The sequence below is a fragment of the Falco naumanni genome, chromosome 6 (assembly GCF_017639655.2).
Source record: "Falco naumanni isolate bFalNau1 chromosome 6, bFalNau1.pat, whole genome shotgun sequence".
In the NCBI taxonomy this organism is placed as follows: domain Eukaryota; kingdom Metazoa; phylum Chordata; class Aves; order Falconiformes; family Falconidae; genus Falco; species Falco naumanni.
Genome location: NC_054059.1, coordinates 91,130,654 through 91,147,029, shown reverse-complemented (window position 1 = coordinate 91,147,029; position 16,376 = coordinate 91,130,654). Strand labels below are relative to the sequence as shown.

General features: G+C 54.7%; 1 protein-coding gene across 4 annotated transcripts in view; it reads right to left on the bottom strand.

The window, feature by feature from the left end:
• SLC8A1 (solute carrier family 8 member A1) overlaps positions 1-13,267 on the bottom strand; it is a 127,342-nt gene extending 114,075 nt beyond the window's left edge. For 2 of the 4 annotated variants that reach the window (XM_040598867.1, XM_040598869.1), the window contains exons 1-2: positions 7,849-8,035; positions 915-2,750 (exon numbers count right to left, since the gene is read on the bottom strand). In XM_040598867.1, coding sequence (XP_040454801.1) covers positions 915-2,725 — 1,811 coding nt within the window. In that variant the 5' untranslated portion in view covers positions 2,726-2,750; positions 7,849-8,035. Of the gene's footprint in view, positions 1-914; positions 2,751-7,848; positions 8,037-13,216 lie in introns of those variants that run through there. The other 2 variants (XM_040598866.1, XM_040598865.1) reach the window with 2 other exon arrangements.
• Between the last annotated feature and the right edge of the window lie 3,109 nt (positions 13,268-16,376).

Below are 16,376 nucleotides of genomic sequence, written 5' to 3'. Positions count from 1 at the left end.
TGCTCCAAGTGGGTTTGTGCTACAGAATCTACTGTTGGCAGGGGCTGACCTACAGACAGGCTGACCCTCTTCTCTGCAGGAAGAGCCCGAGGCTGGAACACCACAACCCCAACCCTTGCTCCCCCCCGAGCCCCAGCTGGGCAAGGAGGTGCCTTCACGACATGCCCAAGGACAGATTTTTCTACCGTGATTTACTCAGCAAAGTTATATTCCTCACAAAGTGTAATCAACAAGGCAACAGCGCTAGTCATTTTTCCACCATCCACCTAGCAACGCTCGGGAGTAGCTTCCAACAGCTTTCAGCCTCCTTTTTTATTTGCAAGCAGCCAAACGCGGCTGCAGTTGCATCCTAACCACGAGGCTTCTCTGCATGACAATACTTTTTCAGGATGTGCATTGGATGATGACCCAGGCCTGCAGCCTTTAGAAGAGGAGGAGGTGAAGTGACCTTCACCAAGGCCCCGAGCAGAGCACCAGGCCCAACCCCAGCTGACCTGACCCTCAGCAGCCAAGCGGGGGTAGGTACCACAATGCAAACACTCAGGTTAGACGCTCGCAGGATGGGTCCTTGTGACTGGGTGGTACTGGCCGGCTCAGTCTTGTCCTCTGCTCTGCCGTAGAGCCCAGGCTGCAGAGATCTGCTCAGGGCACAGGCAGCGAGTGGGTGGCCGGGCTCACGAGCCCACCTCCCTGCTGCTGGGAGGGTGGGTTGCCCCTAAACAGGTACTGCTCTCCTGTCTGTTAGCAAGGCAGGAACGCAGCATTTCAGGCTCCCCAAAGCATGTAAGGCGGCCATTCATGGCTTACTGCAACGCCCTGGCACCCCAACACCACCAGTGAAGCTCTGGGAGCCACCGTGCATTTAATTGCAGGAGAACCAGAGACTGTACGAAAGAAATAAAACCTTCACTTACACTATCTCATCGTTCTGGAACTCCAGCTCCCCACAGGTGTCTTCAAAGTCCTCTCCTCCGCCTTTGGCTGAGCCTTCGATGGTTTTGTAGGGCACAATAACATTTCCTCGTGCACCAGAGGTTCGCAACACTTTCACTTCCATGGTCCCCACACTTTCACTGATGTGTGTTACTGGCTCCTCAAAGGTGAAGATGCCAGCATGGTCATCGTCAAAGATGGTGACAGTGGCAGTAGATGGTGATCCCAGGCAGGCGAGAGTGGAGACACGGCTGGCCTCAAGAACGCCCTCGTCTGAGGCCTCGGTGCTCACGCGGACATTGCTGAGGTGGACCAGGAAGTTTTCATCCTCCTCAAATATGTCGTCGTCAATTATGCCAACACGGATTTCCTTCTGGGTCTCGCCAGGCTTGAAGACCACTGTTCCTTCAGTGAACTCATAGTCGGAGCCGGCATTGGCCGTCCCGTCCTCTGTCCGGAAGTCAACGTACACCGTGTTGGTCAAGTCACCTCCCCGGCGAATGATGGTCAGGGCGACAGTGCCACAGTTCTCCAGGCACTGGTAGGTACCCTGCTCAAAGTAGAGCTTGCTGATGGGATCGTTTTCTGCCACCTCGCTGTTGACCTCATGCATACTGACAGCCTTGCGGGCCTGGTCTGCAGCGTGTCTCTTCAAGATGTTGCCAGCTCCTGTCATGAGCCGAGTGGCCTGAATGCGGTAAAAGGCCCTGCTCTTCTGCTGCTGGCTCAGGACCTGGTAGTTGGCCAGCTCGATTAGCTGTTCAATCTCCTTGTCGGGGTGCTTTTGCTTCAGCTCCTTCAGGATCCGAGCCATTTCCCTCCTGGCTTCCTCATCATCCTGGTCTTTCTCATCCACCTCCAGCACCAGTGTCCCATCCAAAAAGTTCTCCACATGAGAATTAGCGACCTTGCCGTCCATCTCGATATCGGCTTTGGAGGAGGGCCGGTCACCCTCATGCTCAATGATCATGCCTCTCTGCTTGCCAGCTCGGTATTTCTTGTAGACGTACTTGTAAAATAAAAGCCTCCTGTCAGCTATCCAGGCAAACACCACGCAGATGGGGAAGAAGAAGAAGGTAAGCAAGCCTTCCCAGACCTCCACAATCCCAGGAGAAGACACAGATAAAATAATGTAAAGCCAAGTGTAGGCAAAGATGCTCCAGGCCGCTGTAACAAAAAACACTCGCAAGTGCTTGATCTTCCTTATCTCTCCGTCCGGAACGACGTAAACACAGATCGCAATAATGACAAACATGTTAAATGCAGCACTCCCCACAATCGTGCTTGGCCCCAAGTCCCCCGCTGTGAAGCCGTGGCCGCACACTTCGATAACAGACAGGAGGATCTCAGGGGCAGACGAGCCCAAGGCCATCAGTGTGAGGTTGGAAACGGTCTCGTTCCAGATCCTCACCGTGGTTTTGCTGGTCTCGCCGTTGGGCTTCTTGATGGTTATTTCCCGCTCTTGGGACGTAATGACTTCAATGGAGGACATGAAGCGGTCAGCTATGATAGATACTCCCAGGAACATGTACACCATTGCTACAAAATACACCGTCGCCCGAGCAATTTTGTCACCGAAGGAGGGGTCTTGGGGTTCCCATATCGGTAAAATCACACCCTTTTTGCAGATGTATGATCCAGTGCACTCCTCGGTGTCATTCACAGGCAGTTCGCTGGGGCTCTCTGCATGTATGCCGTCCGCGTGCGAGAGCAGCACCAGCACAACACTCAGGAGTTGGAAGCTCACTGGGAAGGTGGGTGGTGGAGTTGCTCGCAACATGGCTACTTCCATCCAACAGGTCCCACACGTCCTCAACCTGCAGAGGCAAGAGGAAAGATGCGTTAAGGGAGGCTGACCAGACATAACAGATTTTCGTCTATACCCTGGCTACTTCCCATCTTTCCCACATAGACAGTCAAGTTGCCCTGTTACTCAGGAAGGCCCATCTAACGAGCCCATCTGCATCAAAAACTTCAGTTTTCCACGTACAAATCATCTGGTTCGGTTATCTGAGCGAGGGCAGGTGCATATGCTACCAGTGGGCTAGCACCTACCCCCTTCAGCTACTATGATGTTTAATTGCACTTTCTTTCTCTTTGCTGAAAGCCTGTTTGTTCAATTGCATTTTCTTGTTTCTTATCTAATTAAAGCCCACCATTCTGCTTCACAGCTGGCAGAATTGTTTCCCATTTCAAAACCACAGCGTACTCACTCACTGGAGTTCAGGGTAAGAGCAGGAGAGGGCAGGGGAATCTACTATCCCTCTTCGTGTTTGGTTTTTTTTTTTACTTGCCATTTATAATTACTGTAAACTACATATTTTACAGCCTTTTCCCGCTCGCCGCCCTCCCAAGCATCTACTCCACATCAGAAATCTGTGCGAAGTGAGCTCAAGCACTGGCAGAACCTTATCCTTAACAGTAACGTGGTCATAAGGTGCACCAGAAGGGTAGTCTTTAATTAATGATTTTGGAGCCATTCCTTCCACGGTGCATCACTTTGCACCTTCCCAAAACTGGAAGGAGCCCCGTATGCATCCAAGCTCCCTTGGCACGCTTTGAGAGGAAACCTGTCCCTGCGCTCTTTTCCCACTAGGTCAGCTTTGACGGCCTCCCCTTCAAGGGCCTTTCTCACTCCATTTACAACATCAGTCATCAGGCATGACAGCAGTACTTGCCCTTGTCCTGCCTCAGGATTTTCCAGCAGTGTAGAGGAGCTGTTAAAGAGGTTGCAGTTAGTTAACAGTGCATAAACCGACAGAACAGATGCCTTAAGTACAGTGCAAAAAACCTGAGCATGCTCAGTGTTGCATTCGCAATTTTACTGGCCCATAAAAGCCAGATTCCTAGTTATTAAAGCTGTATTTTCTCCTCAAGAAGAGCTTTTACCATGCTACGCTTCCCCAATCCAAGTTAATTTAATCATGCAGTACTTAAAAATGTTTCTATGAAGAGAGGAAAATGAATGTGTCAATACCTTTACTTTGCTGGAGAATACAAAAGGGCAAACTGGTTTTGCTCATAAAAAAAACACACCCCAGAAAGAAAGAAGAAAAACCAAAAACCAACCAAACAAACCTGAACAAATAAATAAAAAACCCCAAGGAAACAAACAAACAAACCCTCAGCCATGAAAGGTTTCAGCTTCTAAGGGGAGGATGGCATTGCCAGGTGCAGCTCAGAGATGGACACAAGCAGGAGACCCAGCTGACATCTCCCAGACAACCCCCCCTCGGCCCCCGGCATGCCTCCCCTGCCATGGCCACCCGCCCAGCCTTGGCACACGGCTGCATGTGCGGGGAGACCCCGACCGAGCCCCCCGCGCTGCCGCCTGCATCCCGCGACAGCATCCCACAACTGCATCCTGCTTCAGTGGGCCCAGCTGCAGGAGTGGGACCCAAGCAGGAGGGCTGGGGTCACCTTGCCTCCTCCCCTCGACAGAGGGCTTGTGCCCTGGCACGGCCGGAACCCCACCGGCACTCTGGCCAGACAGTGGGGGCTACATGTGCTGTGCTGCTGAGTGCGGAACGACAGCCAGGCAGGTGCTCCCGAGGAGAGACATCTACCCTCCTGAAGAGGGACATAGCAACACCTCCTCGAAGAAAAGCACCTGGTCAGCATCACCCATCTCCTTATCCCCTGCGACACAGAAACGCCCCTCCCCGTTCGGCCAGGGACACACTGCGCAGGGACAGGACTGAGCGCAAGCCAAGAGCATCTGGAGGAAGCGGTGGGTACCATTCTGCGCCCGAGTTATGGACCGACCCCACGAACAGATATTGCAGTGATGGAACAAAGCCCTCTCCTTCATCTCCTCCATTTGCTTTTAGTCAAGGATGCTGCAGTAGGATTATTTGGCTTGAAGAATAATACTGAGAATTTATCAAGCCAGTTTTATATAAATGGCATTTCCTCACCAGGAGCTGTCGGTCTGCCTTCCCCCCCATCCCCTGCCCTCCTCACAATTTTCTAATTAAGAAAAAGACAGAGCAGGAAGCGAGCAAGTCAGAGGGCTGGGCGATAAGAACAGATACGACAAACAAGAAAAAGCCACTCTCTTGTACGAAGACAGTTTTAAAAGAAAGGTGTCATTTGCCTTTTAAATCCTGCTAATGCTGCAAAGAGCTGCGGCTGCTGGAGTCAGAAGCCCCGAACGCTGGCCCCGTGGTCACAGCCCCTGGGTGCCTCCTGCTCCCCAGAATGGGGGCCACGGCCACCGCTTACAAATCTGAAGTAAAACAATTGAAAACACCATGTTTGTAAAGAAGAGTACCTTGTTGCAGGCCATCTGGTGGACAGCTAAGCTGAAACAGATGTGCGTTACTGGCCACTGAAGTTTAGCTGAAGCACGAGTTACTCACCCAACATCTGTACTGCTGCGTTTCGTTTCGCACCGCTCCAAACCAGGCCTCGGAGACATTTAAAGATAAAGGGGCTGTCAAAACACAGGCTGACTTGGTCCCCGCTCTGATTATCCCAGATACCTCCTATGTGTAGTTTTGGTTTTTCTTTTAAATATGTAGGCTTAAAAAAAACATTAGTGTGGGCATAAAATATTACTCAGCTGCATGGTTCTTCACGCTCTCTTTCTAAAGGGTCGTAGTTTCAACAGAAAACTCAAGAGCATCCACCTGTCCTTGTTCAGTTAATTTTCTCCCTGTGGCAAGTCATATCCTTGCACACGTACAATTATTCAGAGCAACCAGGCACTGTGAAATCCCTTTGGCAAGAAGAGGAAACAGATGGTTCTAGAGAAAATATTATGCTTTGGGTCACTGATTTAGGTCAGAAAGAATAGGTGAGTCCCATCACACTTTGGACCAACTTGACGGTCTTAAAAAGATTCGAGTGCTGGAAGTCTCAATGAGAAAGGAGACACACACTAAATCAGATTAATCAAGCCACATGTTCTTCCCTTCCAAACATTCTAACAGAAGCTGGGTTTTGATTGTGGTTTTTTTGTTGTTTGGTTGGGGGTTTTTGTTTGTTTGTTTTTAAATTGAGTCCTGTATTACTTTAAAGAGAAGGAAAAAAAAGACCTAGAGGTTTGCATTTGAGCAATCCATCTTTCTGCTCTCCATCACCCAGCTCTCCACTTACAAACAACATTTTTCCCTCGTATGACTGGAGATAAGGAACATGGAACTTTTCTGGAGTGTTCAGATGGGTGGAGGAAGCTGGAGCTTTGGAAGAAAAACCCACTGGCCCTGCCCTGGCAATGCACCAGTACCCTTTGTGGAACGGCAGTAGCATCCCACAACTCTACCTTGGGCTGTCTCCAGCATTTCGTGGTGCAGTCACCAAGCAGGATTCACATTCCCTCACCAGCTTTTCTACTTGAACTGACTCACAATGAGCATTATTAACACCAGACTCAGGAATTATGGAGGGCTAGAAAATGTTTGGCCACAACATGCTGGTTGCACACACACAATCAGAGCCTGACACTCAAAATATCTCCGAGAAGCAGCTGCTATAAAACTAGCCGCATTTCTTTATTTGTACAATCCAAAACAGTTTGGTCCCCAGAGACCCTCTCACTCTGCATTTGCATAGGGTCTCAGCCCATGGTCAGCACGCTGCTGCAGGCACAGCAGTAGGAACATTCGCAGACAAATCATTCATATTATTGGCTAACGAGAAGCGAGGCTACCAGAACACCAGCCCTCCCTCCAAACCCAACTTTGTTAGCTTTTCATTAAGGTGTCTCAATTGCATTTCCCATCCCAGCCATCAACAATAAAAGCAAACGCGGTCGCTGATTCACAGCACGCCAGGTCAGCAGCCCCGGCAAACGCTGCCCGCCGCGGCGCTGGGGGCCTCGCTGTCGCTCCCCCCGTGTCTTCGGCTCAGACCAACCACGGTAGCCCCAGGCAGGGGCACCAGCCGCTCTCAGGTTTGGTGCTGGCCACAGGCACGTGGCGAGGGGGGCACAAGCCTGCCCATACGCGCTGCCCCACGCCAGGGCAGCACCTGGAGCCCGTCTCACCCCCAGGAGCGGAGCTGTCTTGGCCCCCCGCCCGGAGCTAACGGGGACAGCCAGACCCCAGCTCCTGCTCTGCTGGGCAGCCGTGCCCCTTCCCTTGGTGGCCGAGCTCCCTCGGGGCGTTAGCTCGTTGCTTTTGCACAGTCATGGAGGAAACCCTGCAAGAGGCTGCACGGTCCCTTCGAGGCAAGCTCGGCTCAGAGGCAGCTCCCAGCCAAGGGATGCTGGCCCAGCTTTCATTCCCAGCCTTGGTGTTGTGAAGCGCCAGGAGGGCAGCTGTGGCCCACAGCAGGGCTAGGAGGCTTGCAGAGATATCTGCCTCCTCGCTGGGCATAGGAGCTCGAGGTTTTACAAATTGGTAGGAGAGATCTGCCGCTGCCAGCTCAAGCTCCAGCCCCCCAGCTCGGGAGCTGCCAGATGGGGAGAACACAGCTTTTTAGACTCTGCTCTGACCTTTTCCTGGCAGCGGCGTTCCTTCGGGCTGGCTGGTTGCTGCATGCAAAGCGAGCTGAGAGCTGCTCTGCCTTTCAACAAAGCACTGCTTTTCCTTTGCAGCAGCCTCCCAAAAGTCCCATCTCCTTTTGGGCACCCCTTGACATATCCACTGTAAGACCCTTCCTGTTATTCTCCCACACCTCCGTAGCACACGCATGTTTACGACCATCTGCAACAAGCCGGCAGCACCATTATTTTTCAGAGCAGCGAAAACACACTGCTAGCCCAGACACTTTCACTACAGAAGAAGGATCGGGCAGGGAAGGGAATGGCCTAGGCTCACCAGGGAGGAGTGGCCACACATACAGCGAGCAAGAGACCTTCCACTGGGAATTTTGCTCCCAGCATTCGACAGAAAACCTGCACAGAGCAGCTGTAACACAGCAGCGTTCACACCATGACAGCCACCGCCAATGCTACGCGACGCTGCCTACCTCACTGCGACATCAGCTTCACGGCAAGCACCATCACTGCGAGTTTGCTGCCAGCTCGCACGGGAGAGGGGGTCCCCACGGCCGTGTCACTGTGGCGGTGGGCGCAGCACCTCCTCCCGCAGGGCGGCTCGCGGGGGGCAGTAGGAAGTTTGCTCCTCACGCGAGAGCAGCTGCTTCTGACACGCCGCGGGGACACAACCACGAGCGTGTTGCAACACCACGGGGACTCCCAGCCAGCCCTTCCCCATCCCACCGTCAGAGCCAGGCAGAGAGGAGCTTTTTCTAGCGAGAGCGTACCACTGCAGAGAAAAAGGGAAGGCAGCTCAAACCCCCCTTTGCCGCATCAGGGGCAGGAGAAGGATGTTCTTTTTTCAGCCAGAGGGGCCAAAAACTTTGAGGAGAAGCAGCCAGTAGCCACTGCAAGGCGCAGCCAGCCTGCAAGCTAGAGAAACAGAGCCTCAAAGCAAGCCAGCTACTCACTCCTGGGCCAGCGTCCATGGTGACAAGATAGCAACTCCCTGAAAAGGTCCCAAAGGGAGAGGACAGGCTCTCCCAGCCAATGAGTCCCCCGCAGCCAAAATGGCTGTTTCAGGTCGTGTGCCCTGTGCTCCTACTGCAAGGTCAGACCCGCCGTCTCCAAGGCACAGCACCCTGTTTCTCTTGCAGGGGAGCCCCCACAGGGCAGACCAGCCTGCCCCGGGGAAAGCACTGCTGGCCTTGCCCCCGCAGGTGGGACTGCTCCCCTGGGCGCCCCTCCTCTGCTGCTCACCCTCCCGGCTCCGGCTGCACACCGGTGCCTCGCCAGACACAGCAATCTGCCTCACGGCAGGGCAGCTCCAGCAAAGCCTGTACTGGGAACAGGTACGGCTGCAGGGGAAAAAGATAAAGAAAGCCCCCAAAAATTGTCTGGTCTCTTAACTGTCAATCAGTAGATCAGCCAAGAGCCTAGGTCCCAGCTTCCCACAGCCAAGGGACACAAAACGGGTGCCAACAGCCCTGCAAGGGACTGGGTGCTTGCAGATTTGTCTAGGCGGCCACATGCCCTGCTGGCTTCATTCTGTCTCGCCACTGACCCACAGCACAGCGCCGGTACAACGTCGCTCCTGCCAACTGTGATTTTTACCCATTGAAGCAGAGAAGAACCCTACCACCACGATGGCTATGCATCTGGACCTGTGGAGGAAAGCTGCTACGTCCAAATACCGTGTTGCCACCCGGTGCTGCACAGTGTGATGGCACTTTAAACACAGCCTGGAAAACCCTTGGCTCGCAGCCCTGCTCCAGCTCTGCCCAGCTCGTTCTCCCTTGCCACCCAGCTCCGGCGCCCTGAGACAGGCACAGCCCATTGGCATCCCCTGCCCGTGACCCTCCACATCAGGAAAACGATTTCCAGGCCATCAGCATCCCGATTGCATCAGTACAAAAAAACCATCAAAACCTCTCCAAATATAGTCAGAGGCACAAGCCCTCCGTGAAGCCAATCAAGCAAAACACACATCAGACCACCCTGTTTTCTGTAAAGGCCATTAAAAAGTTAGAACAATTATCAGTCTGCAACTGATTTTTCCAAGTATCCTATCTCTTCAATGAAGCATTCAATCTCCTCCCACAATCTCCCCAGCAACTTTCCAAAATAAACAGATAAATACAGAAAGTAAAACAGCCCCAATATAAAATTTCAGCCAGATTGGATGAATTTGGGGGCAGCTTGTAGAGACTGTTTGGAAGCGTTTGTCAGGGAGATTCCAGCCTTGCTTTTTAACATATGGAGACAGAGTGGCAAGTTGTCCCTTTTGCCCATGTTTCAGTACCTCAGCAAGGAAAACACCAGGAAAGGAGAAGTGAGGAGGAAATACTACATTTCTTTTGAGGCTGGTGTTTTTTTTCCTGTAGGGTTTTATTTTTTTTTTTATTTATTTAATCTCCCCTCCTACTCGCTGCTATCTCCAGACCGTTTCTCTGTCCCTACCACCTGTTTTCAGTCTCCTTCATCAAGCAGCATCAGGCTTTTCCTTTTCCCCGTTATTCCTCCTGTTAAGGACTGTTAATGCCTTCCTGTGCCGGTGGATCTCCCTGGCTGATTCAAGCACGGTGCTACCTGCCTGGTCCGACCAGCCGGCTCTGAGGCTGCCTTGCCGACAGACTCCCTCTGCGATCTCAGGGCAGCCCTTCGGCGCCCTGTGCCTCCCTCTGTAAAATGGGAAGAGCACATCCCGCGAGTGCAGGGAGAATAAAACACTGCTAATAAGGCTGAGGCTCCTGAGCAGCCTGGGGAGGAAGCATCTGCCCAGAGATGCCCCGTAGGGGCCAGGAGGGAGGAACTGGCAGGCCTGTTGCTTTACTCTGTGTCTGTGTCCCCTTCTCCCCAGGGCCCATTTTTGCACAGGGTTTGCAGCTGTGGGTGGGTTCCCTGTGCAGCGGGATGCTCTCTGGGGCTCTGCGGAGGAAGGAGCAGAAAGCTTCAAGGGAGCAGAAACAAATCCCCAGCCCCAGCCTCCTGTGCCCATCCAGGGACCAGACATCCCTGGGAATGTGCGCAGGAAAGGCTGATGCAAATGCAGGTCGCGGTCCTGGGCGATTTGGACACGGTCTAGACAGGAGCTGGGCAGGGTATTTTAGGCTGGAAGCCCACCCTGGCACACTCCATCCATCAGCTGGGTGCCCAGCCTGGCTGGTGAAGGGTGGCAGCACCAGGAGCGTCCCAGTCCAGAGGTACGGCTCCCGCCCCGCTGTCTCTAGAGGGAGCTGAACGCTCGTGCCAAGCAGATGCCCAGTTTTTAGGCCACCAGATCACAGGAGTCTAAGCCCAGGTGTGAGCCAGGCCTTGGCTGCTTGTCTCAAAAGTGGGATTAACCACCCCTCCCTCCTCCCCAGTCTCCCCCACCTTCTCCGTCTCCCCAGGAGCTTTTTGCAGCAGCAAATCTCACTTCTATTTGTAGCCAGGTTTCCTTAGGAAGCCAGGCATATGAAATCACTGTTTCCATGTCTGCCTGTCTGTTCACATTGCTCCCCTCCCCCCCCACTCCCCCCCCCCCCCCCCCCCAATTTCAGCTAAAATCACCAGAGGGATAGAGATAGTGGAGAAAGCCAAGTTCCTACAAGCTTCCTGAAAATAGCTGAAGACGTACCACTCACACTCTTGGCAAGGGGAAGACGGTCAGTGAGCACAGCCCGTATCGGATGCCAGAGTCCCGACGACACAGCACCCCAAGCACCCTGCAGCAGACCCAGCTGCAGCCAGGATTTACACCAGCTGCAGGCACCCGTGTCCATGAGCTGGGAGCACATGCAGGTCATGGCACCCTGAGCCTGGACAGAGCTCCGGGTCATTCACTGCACTGGCTGCAAGGAGAGCCAGGATCTCCTGCTGTTTGTGTTGCCTACGACCAACCTGTTGGTTGGTTGGTTCGTTGTCCAGCGATGTTTGTGCCTTGGGGGACACTGGGTTTTGTTATAGGATCTGAGTTTCATTAGGTTGCTGGAGAACAGTGGCTTTTCCCCAGTAAGCCAGCAGGACCGTATTCCCTCGAAAACACAGCAGAAACCCAAATACTGTCCTAGACGCAATGCCAGAAAATTGCAAACCTGACAGCCCCGAGCAGATTGGGACACCACCAAAGGCCCAGACAGGCAGAGAAATGGCCGTGCCTACACGGCATCATGAAAGGTGCTGCGGAGGCTCCCAAGAGCAAGGACATAAGCAAAATTCATGCCATGCCACGTACAGAAGTGCCAAGACAGCAAACTAGGTACAGCCTAGGCAGCTGCAAGACGGTGAATATTTAAGTCTCGGGAGCAATTCACAGCCAGAAGTTCACAAAAAATCTTAGCAAAAGTGGGGGGGAGAGAAGCAAGCAAAGTTTCATCAGCTTAAAATTGTGCTACTTGGTGTTGGCATTCAGGGACGCTGGGCATAAAAAGTACATCTAATCTCCTCAATATCTCGAACACAAACCCTGGTACAGAGGAAGCTTTGAGCGACGCAGCTCCCCAGCCCTGACTTAGGAGTCGTTTATGCCTCCAGAGAAACAGAGCTGGTGGGGTGTAAGAGGAGTCGGGCAATGGATCAGCCTTCCCGGGGAGACGGCCGGGGGGGTCACGGCTTGGCCGGTAGGTCATGGCTCTAGAAATGGTAGGTTATTTCCCCATTTTGGGCTAAATGCCCCCACCGGAAAAGGGGCAAATCTGCCACTGAAGAACCAATGGGAAGGAAAAGGGGAGAAAGAAACATTTATCAGATGCACCCAAGGGAACACAAATGCCTTTCTTTGGTGATGTGCACTGCCCCAGCCAAAGGCGTACAGCGCAGCTTTTTTCTTCCCCAGCCGCCATCACCACATCACTGTGCAAGTGTCCCGGCTTCCCTTTTCTAAATAAAAGTGCACCTCTTTGTAGCAGTGAGAAAAAGCACGTGAACGCCCAGGCAGGTGTTGGGAGGGCACACGGAGAGCCCCAGCCTCTCTCGGCCCCCGTTTCCTTCGCTTGACATGTGGATCCCCAACATCTGGGACTGGAGGAGCAGCTTCCCGCGAGGCGCAGGCAGAGAGGAGCCCTGAAATCAAACACTCGCACCCACACGCCCGTGACCTTGTGGTTTTACTACAGCTCTCCCTCTTAGCCTCCAGCTCTCCCCCGTGCTCGCTGCATTTCTGCAGCGTTTTGGCGGTTTGCTTTTGCCCTGGAGACGGAGCTGAGCGCAGGGCTGCGAGCGCGGCTTGGCGGGGAGGGAAGCAACAAGGCTACGATTAAAGAATTAAACTGGAGATGACGGCAGAGCCCCAGCCATGCTTCACCCAGACAAAGCCTACGTGATGCGCGCCGCCGAGTGCCGGCCCTCGCCGCACGCCGATCCAGGCGGAAACGGGGATTTCAAGGCGGCTGCAGGTGCCGCCGCGCTCCCCCCTCGGAGCCGCTCCGGGCGGCACGGCACGGCACGGCACGGCACGGCACGGGCGGGAGGGGCAGGGGTGCCGCAGCCCCGCCGCGCCGGGGGAGGGGGCCCGTCCGCGCCCCGGGGGGAGCCGCTCCGCTCCAGTCCCCTCCCCAGCCCCACCTGCCCGGCAGTGCCCGGCCCTTGGGGTAGGGGGAGGCAACCCCCGCCGCCGCCGCGCCTCCCGTCGCGACATGTCGCGACTGGCCAGCGGGGGAGGGGGCCAAGCCCCATCGCCTGCCTAAAGGTGCCGTGGCTGGATCACGGAAAGCATTCCCAGGGCCGGGCGGGGGCGGGGGGCGAAGCATCCTACCCCCGCCTCCCCATCGGCTCGCCCCCACCCCTCCCGCCTCCCCCATCTCTCCCGGCACCGGGGACCCCAGTGCCGGAGCCGGTGCCGGGGCTCGCCGCGCTGAGGCCGGGGGGTCGCGGTCCTACCTGGCGGGGCCGGCTCAGCAGCGGCGGGGCATCGCGGCGGGGCGGGCGGCGGAGCCCCGGAGCGCGGCTGCGGCGGGCGGGAGAAGGGAGGAAGGCGGGAGGGAGGGAGGGATGGAGGGAGGGAGGGAGGGAAGGAGGGATGGATGGAGGGATGGAGGGAGCGCACACGCCGCGCCCGGGGATGCGCTCAGCCGGTCCGCCCCGCAGGCAGCCCCCCCTCCCTCCGCATCCCTCCGCGGCGCTGCGCGGGCAGGGAGAAACCCGCCGTCCCTCCTCCGGGGTGGCAGCTCCAGCCCTCCTCCTCCTGCTGCTGCTGGAAATATTTCCCGATTTCCTCCTCGGAGCTAGGGACTTTGAAAGGCAGGGCTGGTTGCGGACCCACCCCCAGCAGCCCTGCCCGCCATGCCTGGGGCAGCCCCCAGCCCTGCCCCGTACTGGCCAGTCCCCGGACATCCCGCCTGCCCCCCGCCCTCCCCCCCAGCCCAGCCAGCCCGACCCCATGCGCACCCCGCGGGAGGAGCGAGCCCTGCGGGAGGTGGCGGGCAGGGGGGGTGCAAGCAGCGCCTAGCTGTGTCTGTCACCGTCCCCTACAGCGGGGCCCGTGGCTACTGTGGGGGGCGGGAGGCCAGAGGCATCCCCGGGGGCCCTGGGTCGAGGTTCGCTCCCCCCTCGTATCACCAACGTTACAGGGGCCAGGGGGTGGCAGGCAAGGGGCGTGTAGGTCATCTAGGGCCCTGCTGGAAGCTGCCCTTGCATCTGATGGCATCCAGGGCAGCTCCTGAACCCACAGAGCCTCCTGTCCCCAACCGTCGGGGGGGTCCTGCAGGAAGCCGGCAGCCGGGCACAGAGGGACCTGCTGCACTTCAGCCTGGCCCGGCTGTCCTTCCTGCAGGCAATGCCCCTTCCACCATGCCCAAACGGCTCCTCCAGCCTTCACTGGCTCCGGCAAGGAGCAGATGAACGCATTGTCCCACCCTCCAGGCAAAACTCTGACTTTAGGAACTTAAAACAGGACCAAAGGTAATAACTCACAGGCCGGTGGTTGCAAGTACACAGTGACCTTGAGTAGCCCTCTGTGCCCAGACCCTTGGGTGCAAGGAGAACCGCAGGGAAGCAGAACCATTATTCCAGCTCCTGCACCCTCTCCCACTTCTTATCTTGTAGGCTGTGCCTGTAATTGTAGCCACCACAGGCAGGACAGGAAGCTAGAATTTTACCTTTGGATTTAATTTGTGGCTTTCCTTCCTTTCTCTCCTTTTCTCTTCTTTTTTTTTTTTTTTTTTTTAAGATTTTTGCATCACCATGTCCCTCAGTAGAGATGGTAAACTGTATTTCTCTGTTCAAAATGAGGTGTAAGACATGCACAACGTCATAAAAGTCCCTTGTAAAGCACTTTGTGATGAACTGACCAACCGACAAACCAGCTCCTTCTTGTTAGTGTTGCAGGTGTTACTGGTATTTAGATTATTTAAGACCTTATCACCTACACATGGGCTGAAAGGCATTTCCAAACAAGAACCTGGTTTAGAAAAAAATCCATGGGTTTGTGTCCAGGAGCTAACTCTGATTGTATGTCTCACCTCTTTTGGGTTAAAACTCTTCAGAGGAGGGGAAAGGTTGCATCTGGCCACACGTGGTACTTTGACGGGATTCAATTCTCCCAGCAGGGCCGCTGATCTCAAATGAGCAGAGCTAAAGGTGTGCAGCATGCGCAGTGCTGTGCTCCGAGCAGAGCAGTGGCTGCGTGTCGGTGGCGTTTGGTTTGGCAGTGGCTGCAGGATGCAAGGCTGGCATGGCAAACGGATAGTGTGAGCAGAAAAAATTGGCATGGTTGCAGCAAACACAATCCCTGCTGTTCCTTTTTGCCCCGCACACTGAAACTTAATCATTGCAACAGTAAGCAGTGGAACTCAGATTTTAATTAGCTGTCAGCCATGAAGTTCTCCCTAAAGCTCCCCACTTCCCTCAGTTATGCTGCTGACCTACTTCCCGGCTCTTCCACTGAATATAGTACCCAACTCCTCCGGAGCACCAACACATTAACTCTGCTAATGGGGATCCACTGGTGAACCGCTCTCAGGCATGTCTCCAGTTCCTCCCAGCTCACCTTTCTCTGCTGCTTGCAGCATGCATATTCCTGTCTCCCAGTGCCTCCTGCTGAGACCCTCAGAAAGGTGACTTCAGCTGAGGGATTTTTGTGACATTTGAGGGGAGCTGAAGAAAGCAAGGTTTGTGGTGATGTTCATTCGTCCATGCAAATGTAGACCGTTTGTATCACCCAGCCTTAATGGCACTGAGACAGGAAAGCTGAAGCAGAGATGCAGCGTCATCCCACTTGCACCTAAGAGCAGCTTTCATCTCATTGAAAAGTGACAGGTTAGGAGGGATGTAAGGCTGGGATGCAGGCACACTCAGACCTTCACCTTTCACAGTCTCCAAAACAAAGGTGGAGTTGGGCGCTGACAGAAGGAGTGGAGGGCAGGGAGTAGGGGAGAGAGTAAGCCTGAACGATGAGAGTAGACGCTGTGTGATAGGATTGCTCCACACTGCAGTGGCTACGGTTCCCACCGCTTTTTCTCAGCCAAGCCAGCTGAAGTGGTAGCTGTAACGACTCGAGCTCTGCATGGGCTGTGAAATCTGCTGGGCCAGCTGAGCAAGTGCTCCCGTGTTCTGCCTGGTGCTCCAGGCAGAAGTGCAACAGGACTGCTTGTGTCCTGCCACAGCAAGTTTGTCATGGTGTGGACACATCTGCACTTCATCACGATTGCAGCCTGGGCTGTGCTGGGAGAGGCAGTGGTTTGCTCCAGCTACCTTTCCTTCCCTGCCTCTCTTTGCAGTCATGCAAGTGAACACCTACCATTGCAAACGTGCTTACAACCACTAATTAGTAGTCTCAAAATCGTGGAGATTCTCATGCCAGTGCTAAAGAATGGTTCATTCATTCATTCATTCATGCACACCCACAGCCCTCTGACAGCAGCCTGCATCTCCCTGCAGTTGCCGGAGGAGGTTTCCGGGTATTGTCTACACAGGCAAAGCAGAAAGACAATTCCTCCCTGCAGAGAACAGGGTCAGCGCGCTGTGGAGCCGCAAGCACAGGACAGGATGGCGCAGGCCACTTCTCCACTCAATACCTTGTGAAAAAAGACATCTGAGCTCC